This window comes from Ranitomeya variabilis, chromosome 3 (genome assembly GCF_051348905.1).
Source record: "Ranitomeya variabilis isolate aRanVar5 chromosome 3, aRanVar5.hap1, whole genome shotgun sequence".
Classification (NCBI taxonomy): Eukaryota; Metazoa; Chordata; class Amphibia; order Anura; family Dendrobatidae; genus Ranitomeya; species Ranitomeya variabilis.
In genome coordinates, this window is record NC_135234.1 from 247,942,906 (window position 1) to 247,955,978 (window position 13,073).

Consider the following 13,073-nt stretch of genomic DNA (forward strand, 5'->3'; position numbering starts at 1 on the left):
TTGTGTGTCACTGTTCTCCACTGCCCTTATCTAATCTTATACTTGGTTAACCTCATGCTGCCCCAACCCCCCTACTTACAATGTATGAAACTGAAAGTGAAAATGTGTTGCAAATTCTTAGTAGTAAAGCTCCTCCTCTAGACTAGATGTTTACTAGGTGTGCGTCTTCCAAGCATCTCACAGCTGCTACTCAGAAGAGGAAGACTGTAAGAAGTATTATCCTTTCAACAAACTTTGCATCAGTTAAATGTGAGTACATGAGGAATAACAGTATTACTGACCACTATATCAGTTGTACGACCTGGCAATAATTTTGTACAATTGTTTTTAGGAAAAACAATTGTCATTTGGATTGTGAATGCAGAATTAAAAACCTGAGAATGTCAAAGAAGCGTCACATTAAATCAGCTGTATTTGAACATTTCACCATCACTCAAGATAGAAAACATTATGTCTGTCAGTGTATGACAAATGATCCAGACGAAAACAAATGCTGTGAAGCCAAGATCAGTGCGTATTCACGCAAAGATAAAAATGCTCCTACCAGAGCTTCTAATCTAAAGAGACATTTACAGCGCTTTCATCCAGAAGTACTGAAAGCAGTGGATGAGAGACTGCATCCAAACCAATGAACCAGTGCCCAGCTCTTCCAGCCAAACAAAGGAGCAGAGAACTTTGCAGCCATCAGTTGCAAGATATTTTGTCAGTGACAAAGTTACTGTGACAATGACAGTAGATACATTTAAAAAACAGATCATAGAGCTTGTTGTAAAGGATAGTGTGCCTATTTCATTATTTTCACCACCAGCTTTTATGTGTCTGAATGGGGAAATGGCCCGCAAGCTTGATGTTTCTCTGGAGAGAGAGAGAATTAGAAAAATAATAATCGAAGAAGCTTTCAAACAAAAGGAAGAACTTAAAAAAACTCTCAAGGGACGCTTTCTGTTTCTTAAAATGGATGCCTGCACACGTCAGAGTGATCTATTTTGCCATCAATGTCCGATTTGTTTGTGACAAAAATGAAATAGTTACCAAGACATTGGCAGTAAAAGACACCAAAGCTCATCACACCAGTGAGTTTCTCCAGGTCTTGGTGGAAAAGGTTCTGCAAGACTATGAACTTAAAAAAGAGCAAGTTCTTTCTGTCATAACTGACAATGCTTCAAATATGATAAGTACTATTAAGCTAATGAATGAGAGTAATGATGGTGACCAGCAGCTAGAAGAACATTCTGGGTCCACAGACACAGAAATGTTTGAAATAGAGGAACACAGTATTATAACTGTGGAGCAAACTGAAGTTGCTTCAGATGAACAGCAACATGATAGTTTAGATCTTGTTGAAACTGTCAATACGTTCTTTCATTCATCACATGCGCTGTGTTGTGCATACGCTACAGCTGGCTATAAGAGACAGTCTGCAAGAAGGAAGAAGGACATGCTGCTGCACTGATTGGCAAGGTGAGAAAATTGGCTACTGTTGCCAGAACCCCTAAAGTTGACTCAATTTTGAAGAGACATGCTGGAAAAAGGGCAATTATTGATCAAGCCACACGATGGGGCAGTACTTACTGTACTTAATGATTCAGTGCTTGGTTGAACTGAAAACCTTTCTTGTAGACATGGCTAACCCTCAACTGGACGCTAAATGAAAGTCAGTGGAATCAGGTGACTGAGCTGGAAAAATTGCTAGAGCACCCATTTACAGTGACTAAAAAAATTACAAGCAGAGGACTTAACTCCAGGTATTTTCTTAAAGGAGTGGAAGAACCTGATGTTTCGCCTGTCCCAAGGAGGAGGGTTAATTGCAAGTGGCATTGCTACATCAATGAAACAGAGAGAGGAGCTACTATTACAAAATAACATTCTTTTGGCAGCTGTTTATGTAGACCCAATGCATCGGATTCTTCTAGATGATCAACAGCTAACTAAAGGAAAAGAAGCTCTGTTTGAAATAGCAGTAAGGATGAAAGGGTTGCAGAACAGTCAGGAGGAACAAGAAGTATTTGGTCATCCTGCCACATCTTCACCCTCATCAACTGATGAAGAATTTAATTTCGAAAAATATTTGGATCACAAGGACCGTGCAAAGCGTTCCCGCATAGAAGAGTCATCCCCATCAAAGAACACAGCCAGTACATTGCAGCAGAATTTTTCATGTGCACTAAAAGAAATTGAGAAATTTGACCGATCATCAAAAATAACAGTGCAACAAGCGATTCCTCTGTATCCTGACATTGTCAGAGATGTTGCCCGAGTGGTTACTGCTTTGCCACCAACCCAAGTTAGTGTAGAGAGGTTGTTCTCTGCTCTCAAAATAATTAGGTCAGATTTGAGGGCATCCATGAAGGAGGATCTGACAGAGGCAATACTTTTTCTGAGGACAAATTTATAGATTTCTTCTTATTAACTGCATAACAGTGTTTATTGTATATTTACTTACAAGAGTTTATAAAAGTTTATAAAAGTTATTTGCTATATTCTAATTGTATTCTAATAAATATAGTTTTTGCTCTAAGTGGTCTGATTACTTATATGATGGTGAGAAACTGAATAAGCACGATGTTAATATTTTACAACAGTAAATTTATTGTTACGAATTGGCCATTTATGAAGGAGTCGGAGTCGCAACTGTGGCTTACCGACTCCACAGCCCTGGTGGCGAGTTTTCCATGAGGTGAGTTTTGCACGTGAGCCTAGTTTTACATGTGGCGAATTTTGCGCGTGGCGAGTTTTGAGCGGTGACTTTTGCGTTTTGACTTTTATGTGGCGAGGTTGGTGTATGTGTGGTAAAATGTGTGCTGAGGGTGGTATATGTGTTCAAGCACGTGGTGGGGTGTGGCGCATTTTGTGTGTGTTCATATCCCTGTGTGTGGTGAGTATCCCATGTCGGGGCCCCATCTTAGCAACTGTATGGTATATACTCTTTGGCTCCATCGCTCTCATTCTTTAAGTCCCCCTTGTTCACATCTGGCAGCTGTCAATTTGCCTCCAACACTTTTCCTTTCACTTTTTCCCCATTATGTAGATAGGGGCAAAATAGTTTGGTGAATTGGAAAGCGCGGGGTTAAAATTTCGCCTCACAACATAGCCTATGACGCTCTCGGGGTCCAGACGTGTGACTGTGCAAAATTTTGAGGCTGTAGCTGCGATGGGGCAGATGCCAATCCCGGACATAAACACACATACATTCATCTTTATATATTAGATAGAGAGGAAAATATATATATATATATATATACACATACACACACACACACACACACACACACACACACACAGTATATATACACTGCTCAGAAAAATAAAGGGAACACTTAAACAACAGAATATAACTCCAAGTAAATCAAACTTCTTTGAGATCAAACTGTCCACTTAGGAAGCAACACTGTTTGACAATCAATTTCATATGCTCTTGTGCACATGGAATAGACAACAGATGGAAATTATTGGCAATTATCAAGACACACTCAATAAAGGAGTGGTCCTGCAGGTGGGGACCACAGACCAGATCTCAGTACCAATGCTTTCTGGCTGATGTTTTGGTCACTTTTGAATGCTGGTTGTGCTTTCACACTCATGGAAGCATGAGACGGACTCTACAACCACACAAGTGGCTCAGGTAGTGCAGCTCATCCAGGATGGCACATCAATGCGAGCTGTGGCAAGGTTTGCTGTGTCTTGTCAGCGTAGTGTCCAGAGGCGATACCAGGAGACAGGCCAGTACACCAAGAGACGTGGAGGGGGCCGTAGGAGAGCAACAACCCAGCAGCAGGACCGCTACCTCAGCCTTTGTGCGAGGAACAGGAGGAGCACTGCGAGAGCCCTGCAAAATGACCTCCAGCAGGCCACAAATGTGCATGTGTCTGCACAAACAGTTAGAAACCGACTCCATGATGATGGTCTAAGTGCCTGATGTCCACAGATGGGGGTTGTGCTCACAGCCCAACACCATGCAGGACGCTTGGCATTTGCCACAGAACATCAGGATTGGCAAATTTGCAACTGGTGCCCTGCGCTCTTCACAGATGAAAGCAGGTTCACACTGGGCACATGTGACAGAGTCTGGAGACGCCGTGGAGAGCGATCTGCCTGCAACATCCTTCAGCAAGACCGGTTTGGCAGTGGGTCAGTAATGGTGTGGGGTGGCATTTCTTTGGAGGGCCGCACAGCCCTCCATGTGCTCACCAGAGGTAGCCTGACTGCCATTAGTTACCGAGATGAGACCCTCAGACCCCTTGTGAGACCATATGCTGGTGCGGTTGTCCCTGGGTTCCTCCTAATGCAGGACAATGCCAGACTTCATGTGGCAGGAGTGTGTCAACAGTTCCTGCAAGATGAAGGCATTGAAGCTGTGGACTGGCCTGCCCGTTCCCCAGACCTGAATCCAGTTGAACATATCTGGGACGTTCACCAACATCACGTCACACCACAGGCTGTCCAGGAGTTGGGGGATGCTTTAGTCCAAGTCTGGGAGGAGATCCCGCAGAAGACCATCCGCCGCCTCATCAGGAGCACGCCTATGTGTTGTAGGGAGGTCATACAGGCACGTGGAGGCCACAAAACACTACTGAGCATCATTTCCTTGTCTTGAGGCATTTCCACTGAAGTTGGATCAGCCTGTAACTTCATTTTCCACTTTGATTTTGAGCATCATTCCAACTCCAGACCTCTGTGGGATATTAGTTGTGATTTACGTTGATCATTTTTAGGTTTACTGTTCTCAACACATTCCACTATATAATGAATAAAGACTTACAACTGGAACATTTCATTCAGTGATATCTAGGATGTGGGATTTTAGTGTTCCCTTTATTTTTTTGAGATATATATATATATATATATATTTCATAGGCATTTCATCTTCTTGACCATAACAGGTTACACTGCATGTGTTGCCAATAGCAACCAATCACTAAGCATCTTTCATTTCACCAGAGCTGTTTAAAAGATGAAAGCTGAGCTTTGATTGGTTGCTATGAGCAGTTTTCCCACTCCACAACACCTCAGCAGACACTCACCGGATGGGAGAAATTTAGCATCCCCGGGATCATAAGCTCCCAGCCATTGTCTGCCCCCCAGAAAGGAGCACATGACAGAAATGAATCATCCCCTCCGATATTACTGACGGGCTCTATTGTTACTGGCGTAGAAAATCGCATCATCAGCGGACGCACACAGAGCCGCACTGCCAGGTTACATAACAGCACATCTACAGGAACTCCCTGCTCAGCGCCTCCCAGCTCAGGACTATGGGATGGAGGATTTGTGATGGTTTATGGGCATGAGACTTTGGGATGGAGGTTATGTATGATGGGTATATGGGCACAGGACTATTGGATGGAGGATGTGTGATGAGTATGTGGGCACGGGACTATGGGATGGAAGATGTGTGATGGGTATATGGGCACTGAACTATGGGATCGAGGATAATCATAATTTGTTATAACTAACCACAGTTAGTTACTATGCCCGGGCAACGCATATATATACACACACACACACACACACACACACACACACACACACACATATACATACATACATACTGTGCTCTATGAATACCGTTTTAGTCTTCTATGAACACCTGCTACAAGCTGACTTTCACAAGAGAACTGTCATGACAGGTACAGGGGGTCTCCAATAGACCCCTGGCCACTATGCTAACCCATTGGTGCCCCGCGATGTGGTGCACCACCCCCCCGCCACGGACTCTCAGGTCGCCACATCCGCGCCGCAGACACTCGGGTCGCCACATCCGCGCCGCAGACACTCGGGTCGCCACATCCGCGCCGCAGACACTCGGGTCGTCACATCCGCGCCGCAGACACTCGGGTCGTCACATCCGCGCCGCAGACACTCGGGTCGTCACATCCACGCCGCAGACACTCGGGTCGTCACATCCACGCCGCAGACACTCGGGTCGTCACATCCACGCCGCAGACACTCGGGTCGTCACATCCACGCCGCAGACACTCGGGTCGTCACATCCACGCCGCAGACACTCGGGTCGTCACATCCACGCCGCAGACACTCGGGTCGTCACATCCACGCCGCAGACACTCGGGTCGTCACATCCACGCCGCAGACACTCGGGTCGTCACATCCACGCCGCAGACACTCGGGTCGTCACATCCACGCCGCAGACACTCGGGTCGTCACATCCACGCCGCAGACACTCGGGTCGTCACATCCACGCCGCAGACACTCGGGTCGTCACATCCACGCCGCAGACACTCGGGTCGTCACATCCACGCCACAGACACTCGGGTCGTCACATCCACGCCACAGACACTCGGGTCGCTACATCCACACCACAGACACTCGGGTCACCAAACCCTCGCCACGGACACTCAATGATCAATGTAAAATAGAGAATTTGCAGTTTTTCTTTCAGCTGGAGTGTTTTGATATGGGAGCATGAATGGTGTCAGTCACAACTACAACTCATCCCACAAGACCTGATATGGCTACAGAGGGGCTTTACAGGTGGCCCACTGAAACGTCCTCCCCGGAAGTGAGCCTTGCCTGCCCCTCACATCACCACACAGCTGCTTCCCATACACCCTGCCTCCCATCCTCCCTCACCTCACCTGATGGGGCCGCTTTTTCAGCTGTGACGCATCTAACCAGACTCCGCACTCTTCTGGCTGCGGCAGCCCACGGACATGTTTTTTGCTCTTCATCTCCGAGCTGTACAGCGGCGCGGAGGAAGACGGGGTCACTGACTGCCGGGAGCACTGACTGTGTGTGGCTGCAGTGCACTACTTTCCAATTTCCCGCGCCGGGGTCTTGTAACGTGGGTCCTTGCAGTGAGGTGTCCTGCGTACTGCCTGTAGAGAGAACTGCAGCCGTGGCTGTGCATGTAGCTGCCTGCTGTGTGTTCAGCGCTGGAGCATAGTGTTCCCTTGGGTGACTGTGACGCGAGCCCTTATATACAGACCAGGGCCCAGAGACTGGCGGACTGCGCCTCGTCCCCTGCTGTCACCGAGCAGGAGACCCCGGGGAAGCTTGGCAGCTTCCCATCACACAGAATAGGGACAGTTGTGGAGCGAACGCTCATAGCCCAGACACTTTCAGGAGCCTGCTCTCCACAGTCGCCCACAGACGATGCGGGGCTTGGTTTCTTATTCGCAAACTTTTTTTTTTTTTTTTTTTTTTTTTAATTGTACAGGTTCAATACGAATCAGAAATAATCACAATAATACATTGCGGCGTGGTGATGTGGATACACCTAAAGGCAGCTACAAAAATATGGAGATGATCAAAGTGGGCCCAGAAGGGCGTTATGGAAAGGGTTAACTGACATTGGGCCACTGATCCCGCATCACAGGGCGCACCCAGACGGCTGACAACCCCCGAGGCGTAGCTAGGGGATCAGCTCGGGGCAAAACATGGGAATGGGCCCCTAACAGGAGGACATAGCATTGGTGCAACCCACGTGGGCACAAGAGGTAAGGGGGCCCATTTCTACCTCCCAAAAAGGTGCAATTTAGCATTTTCAGGAGATCTTGGGCTGCAAAGGGCCCATATGTTCTTGCCCAGGGGCCCTTTCTGTCTGTGTCCACCTGTGGCCGATAACCAAGTAATCCTGATTATAACTGGTGGTTTAGGAGAACCTCGGGAGCACTGTTATTGAAACTACAACTCTATACAAAGCCCAGCACTGATCTTACTGCCATGCGGTGACATATAGTGGTAGATACCAGTCCTGCAGAACATACAGAGATCACAGCACAGTTACAGATGGCGACTTACTGCTGACGTTCTTTCTAGTGGAGTCGTTCACTTTTCCCATCTGACCCAGACAGATGTGTCGACTTCTCCAGCCAAGACTCGTCACATCTGTCTTCTCTCATTTCCAGCACCCATCACATGTAGAATAATGAAATCCTAGAATGTTCGAATTGGAAGGGACCTCCAGGGTCATCGTGTCCAACCCCCTGCTCAATGCAGGATTACTGAATCCTCTCGGACAGATGTCCGTCCAGCCTCTGTGTGAACAATTCCACTGAAGAACTCACCACTAGTGATGACGAGAGAATAGCATTGTTGCTCGGGTCTCCCTGAGCATGCTCACCTCAGCTGCATGATTTACGGCTGCTGGACAGCCTGAATACATGTGGGAATTCCCTAATAAACAGGCATTCATCACATGTATTCAGCCTGGCTAGCAGCTGTAAATCATGCAGCTGAGGGAGGAAAACTAAATGTCCGAGTACTACAAAATACACGGAGATCACCCGAGCAATAATGCTGTTCGCTCATCACTAGTCACCACCTCTCACAAAGTTTTTACTAATATCTAATCTGTATCTTCTCCCTTTCATGCCATTGCTTCTTGTTTCCATGTGCAAATTTATTCCCAAACTGCACAATCTCCTCATCCTGCTGATACAGAGCTGCTCTTAGTGTCCCGCATAGTAATGCCACTACTGTGACCCTTCGGCTGCTGTCACACTAGCGGTATTTGGTCAGTATTTTACATCAGTATTTGCAACCCAAAACCAGGAGTGGGTGATAAATACAGAAGTGGTGCATATGTTTCTATTATACTTTTCCTCTGATTGTTCCACTCCTGGTTTTGGCTTAGAAAAACTGATGTAAAATACTGACCAAATACTGCTAGTGTGACGGCAGCCTTACATCGTAATAATGCCTCCTTTGTGCTCTCTAGATGGTAAAATTGCCCCTTAGAAAATATTAATTTCCTGTGCATGTGCCCTCCAAATTTTGTCCCTAGAAAGTAATAATACTCCATGTGCAACTTTGATGGTCGCAACACTGAGAGCCCCTATAACAATAATGTTTAAGTGCCCACTTAGCATTTAATAATGTTCCCTGAGTTCCCCATGTATAACTCCTCTATATACAGTATGTTGGGCCCACAGCTGACCTATACACCGTATGAAGATCCCACAGCTCCCCTATACACAGTATGGTGGGCCCACAGCTCCCTTATACACAGTATGATGTCCCCAGAGTTCCCCTATATATAGAATTATGTCCCCACTGCTCCTCCAATACACAGTATAACAATAGTGTTCTGACACCGTGCGGCTCCTGCACTGAGAGACCCTCTGCCGGGAGGACATTAACTTTATTCTTCCTGGCAGCCTTGCTCTTCCAGTCATGGGGTTGCGCTGGCACGGTTTCAGTCACCTCTCTGTGTATAGAGAGTGGCAGCTGTAACCTCACCCCGGCACTGATTGACAGCTGCCTCAGCACCACCCTACTGGTGCCCCTATAAATATGCTTCTTAAGTGGCCACTTAATATTTAAAGGGAACCTGTCACCCCCAAAATCGAGGGTGAGGTAAGCCCACCGGCATCAGGGTTTATCTGCAGCATTCTGTAATGCTGTAGATAAGCCTCCGATGTTACCTGAAAGAGGAGAAAAATAGGTTAGATTATACTCACCCAGGGGCGGTCCCGCTGCAGTCCGGTCCGATGGGCGTCTCAGGTCCGCCCCGGTGCCTCCTATCTTCATTCCATGATGTCCTCTTCTGGTCTTTGCGCCGCGGCTCCGGCACAGGCGTACTTTGCCCTGTTGAGGGCAGAGCAAAGTACTGCAGTGCACAGGCGCCAGGCCTCTCTGACCTTTCCAGCGCCTGCGCACTGCAGTACGTTGCTCTGGCCTCAACAGGGCAGACAAAGTACGCCGGAGCAGCAGCGTGAAGACCAGAAGAGGACGTCATGGAATGAAGATGGGAGGCGCTGTATCGGACCTGAGACGCCCATCGGAGCGGGACCGCCCCTGGGTGAGTATAATCTAACCTTTTTCTCCTCTTTCAGGTAACATCGGCGGCTTATCTACAGCATTACAGAAGTAGATAAGCCCCTGATGATGGTGAGCTTACCTCACCATCGATTTTGGGGGTGACAGGTTCCCTTTAACTGAGTCCCCCTATGTACAGTAGTAATGGCCCCAGCATCGCTGATGTGAACAGGGGGTCGTGTGACAACTTTTTCGGCTTCTCCCAATTATCTTCTATTGAGTGAAGTCAAACTTGATCTAGTCGACACATGCAAATTGTAAATGCGGTCACATGATCGCACCAGTGGTCTTGGGGTCTCATGACGGCAGGCACACCACATCATGATTTTGCGGTCTGTAGTCTCAGAGTGACTGCAGACAATTATCCCGAGCCTTTAATAACTTTATTATAATAATAAATTGCTTTTTATTAAATAGAATACAGCTCGCGGTTACTGTATTGTTATACTTGTTAGGGGGCTGACAGATGGGAGTATTTTTCATGCAAGGATCGCATCGCAACCCTCAGACTGACCGTCAGCTCTCCACACCTGAGTGTGACAGCTGCATAGTAATCCATCACACTCAAATCAGGAGCGGTACCAGCCAGTTCGAGGATTGCGATGCGATCATCGCATGAGTTATACGGCGTCTGTGTGCGCCCTTATGCTAATACTTATCTTTGTTATACTAATACTGAAATATTAATCTATTATTAAAGTACTAACGCTGTTAACCTGTATTGTTATGCTTGTTATACTAATACTTATAAAAGACCGAGCTCACAAGTATAAAAAGCACCCTACCTATCCCCCTCCCACGCCCCAACAGCCCATCCTCTCACTTGCACCCTGTGCTCTATCCCCAACCCCACAATACCCCCATCCTCTCAGATTCACCCCCAGTGCCCTGTCGCCCCTCCCCCACTTCAGCCCCCACAATATTCCCATCCTCTCACATTAACGCCCCAGTGCCCTAGCCCCTACAATACCCCCATCCTCTCAGATTCACCCCCAGTGCCCTGTCGCCCCTCCCTCACTTCAGCCCCCACAATACCCCAATTTTCTCACATTAACCCCCAATGCCCTGTCCCCCACCTCCACTACAGCCCCCACAATACCCCCCATCCTCTCACATTCACCCCCAGTGCCCCCTACCCCACAATACCCCATCCTCTCACATTCACCCCCCAGTGCCCTGTTGCCCCTCCCTCACATCAGCCACCACAATACCCCATCCTCTCAAATTCACCCCCAGTGCCCTGTTGCCCCCTCCCTCACTTCATCCCCCACAATACCCCAATCCTCTCACATTCACCCCAGTGCACTGTACCCCCTCCCCTACAATACCCCATCTTCTCACATTCACCCCCCAATGCCCTGTTTCCCGTCCCTCATTTCAGTCCCCACAATATGTATGACCATCCTCTCCATTCACTCCCCACAATACCCCCATCCTCTTGCATTCACCCCACAGTAACCATGACATTTCAAAACTGAATGAATTTAATAAATTCCATCCCCACTTACTGATGAAGTTTGCAGGCAGTGAGGCCAGACCAGGAATTATTCAGTTTAATACACAGAGGGCACTAGGTCAGGGCTGCCACTAGGAATTTCGTGGCCCCATACTGGCAAAATTTTTGGGGCCCCCTTGAGACTCCACCCAGGCTCCACCCCCATCCTCTCACATTCACCCCCAGTGCTCTGCCCCCCCTCCCCCACAATCCCCCATCCTCTCACATTCACCCCCTGTGCCCTGTCTCCCCCTGCCTCACAATACCCCATCTCAAATTCACCCCCAGTGCCGTCGCCCCTCCCCCACTTCAGCCCCCACAATACCCCATCCTCTCACATTAACCCCCCCAGTGCCCTAGCCCCTACAATACCCCATCCTATCAGATTCACCCCCAGTGCCCTGTCACCCCTCCCTTAGTTCATCTCCCACAATACCCCTATCCTCTCACATTAACCCCCCAATGCCCTGTCCCCCACTCCACTTCAGCCCCCACAATACCCCCCATCCTCTCACATTCACCCCCCAGTGCCCTGTTGCCCCTCCCTCAAGTCAGCCCCCACGAAACCCCATCCTCTCAAATTCATCCACAGTGCCCTGTTGCCCTCTCCCTCACTTCATTCCCCACAATACCCCTATCCTCTCACATTCACCCCCAGTGCACTACACCCCCTCCCCTGCAATACCCCATCCTGTCACATTCACCCCCAATGCCGTTTCCCCTCCCTCATTTCAGTCCCCACAATATCACCATCCTCTCACATTTACCCCCCACAATACCACCATCCTCTCGCATTCACCCCACTGTAACCATGACATTTCAAAACTGAATGAATTTAATAAAGTCCATCCCCACTTACTGATGAAGTTGGCAGGCAGTGAGGCAGGACCAGGAAGCGATCAGTTTAATACACAGAGGGCACTAGGTCAGGGCTGCCACTAGGAATTTCCTGGCCCCATACTGGCAAAATTTTCGGGGCCCCCTTGAGACTCCACCCAGTCTCCAACCCAGCCCCGCCTCCACCCCTCGAACTGTCCACAGTCCCACCGCTTTCTCTTGGAAAAACTCCACTTTTCACCAGTCAAACATTAACAGTTCCCATCACCAGATCACATACATCGCCAGCAGCTTTTGTTTTGGCCAAAAGATTTTTTAATCTGCCACAACGACAAGGTAGACTCTTTTGACTGAGCCCTACTCTATTCTAACCTATTAAACATTTGTTAAAATATGCAATACAATTTAGGTATTTATTTTTCGGTTTTTAAAATGACCAATAATACCACATACAAGGGACAAATACGACCAGACCATAACCAGACACCATATTATCACCACATAGTGACCTATAATACCAATACAAGGAACAAATACCGCCACACCATGTGCAGACCAAATATTACCACCACAGTGACCAAACAATATCATATACAAGGGACAAATACCACCGCACCATGTCCAGATCACATATTACCCCCACATGGTGACCAATAATACCATATACAAGGAACAAATACCAACACAACATGACCAGACCACATATTACCACCACATAGTGACCAAATAATAGCACATACAAGGAACAAATACCGCCACACCATGCCCGGACAACATATCACCCCCACATTGTGACTGAATAATACAATACCGATCATTAATAAAAAAAAAAATATTATCACCATAAGTGACATAATACACAGGAGATCTGTACTTAGTATGCATGGTCTGTGTACAGGTAATACAGTGATCACTGAAGCCATTATACACAGGAGCTCTGTATATAGTGTCAGTGTACAGGTAA

General features: G+C 47.6%; 1 protein-coding gene across 2 annotated transcripts in view; it reads right to left on the reverse strand.

Annotated features, from left to right (window-relative positions):
- Nucleotides 1-7,103, reverse strand: part of AUNIP (aurora kinase A and ninein interacting protein) — a 35,572-nt gene extending 28,469 nt beyond the window's left edge. The window contains exon 1 of one of the 2 annotated variants that reach the window (XM_077295348.1): nt 6,594-7,103. In XM_077295348.1, the coding sequence (XP_077151463.1) occupies nt 6,594-6,686 (93 nt within the window). In that variant the 5' untranslated portion in view covers nt 6,687-7,103. The remainder of the gene's footprint in view (nt 1-6,593) is intronic. The other variant, XM_077295349.1, reaches the window with a different exon arrangement.
- Between the last annotated feature and the right edge of the window lie 5,970 nt (nt 7,104-13,073).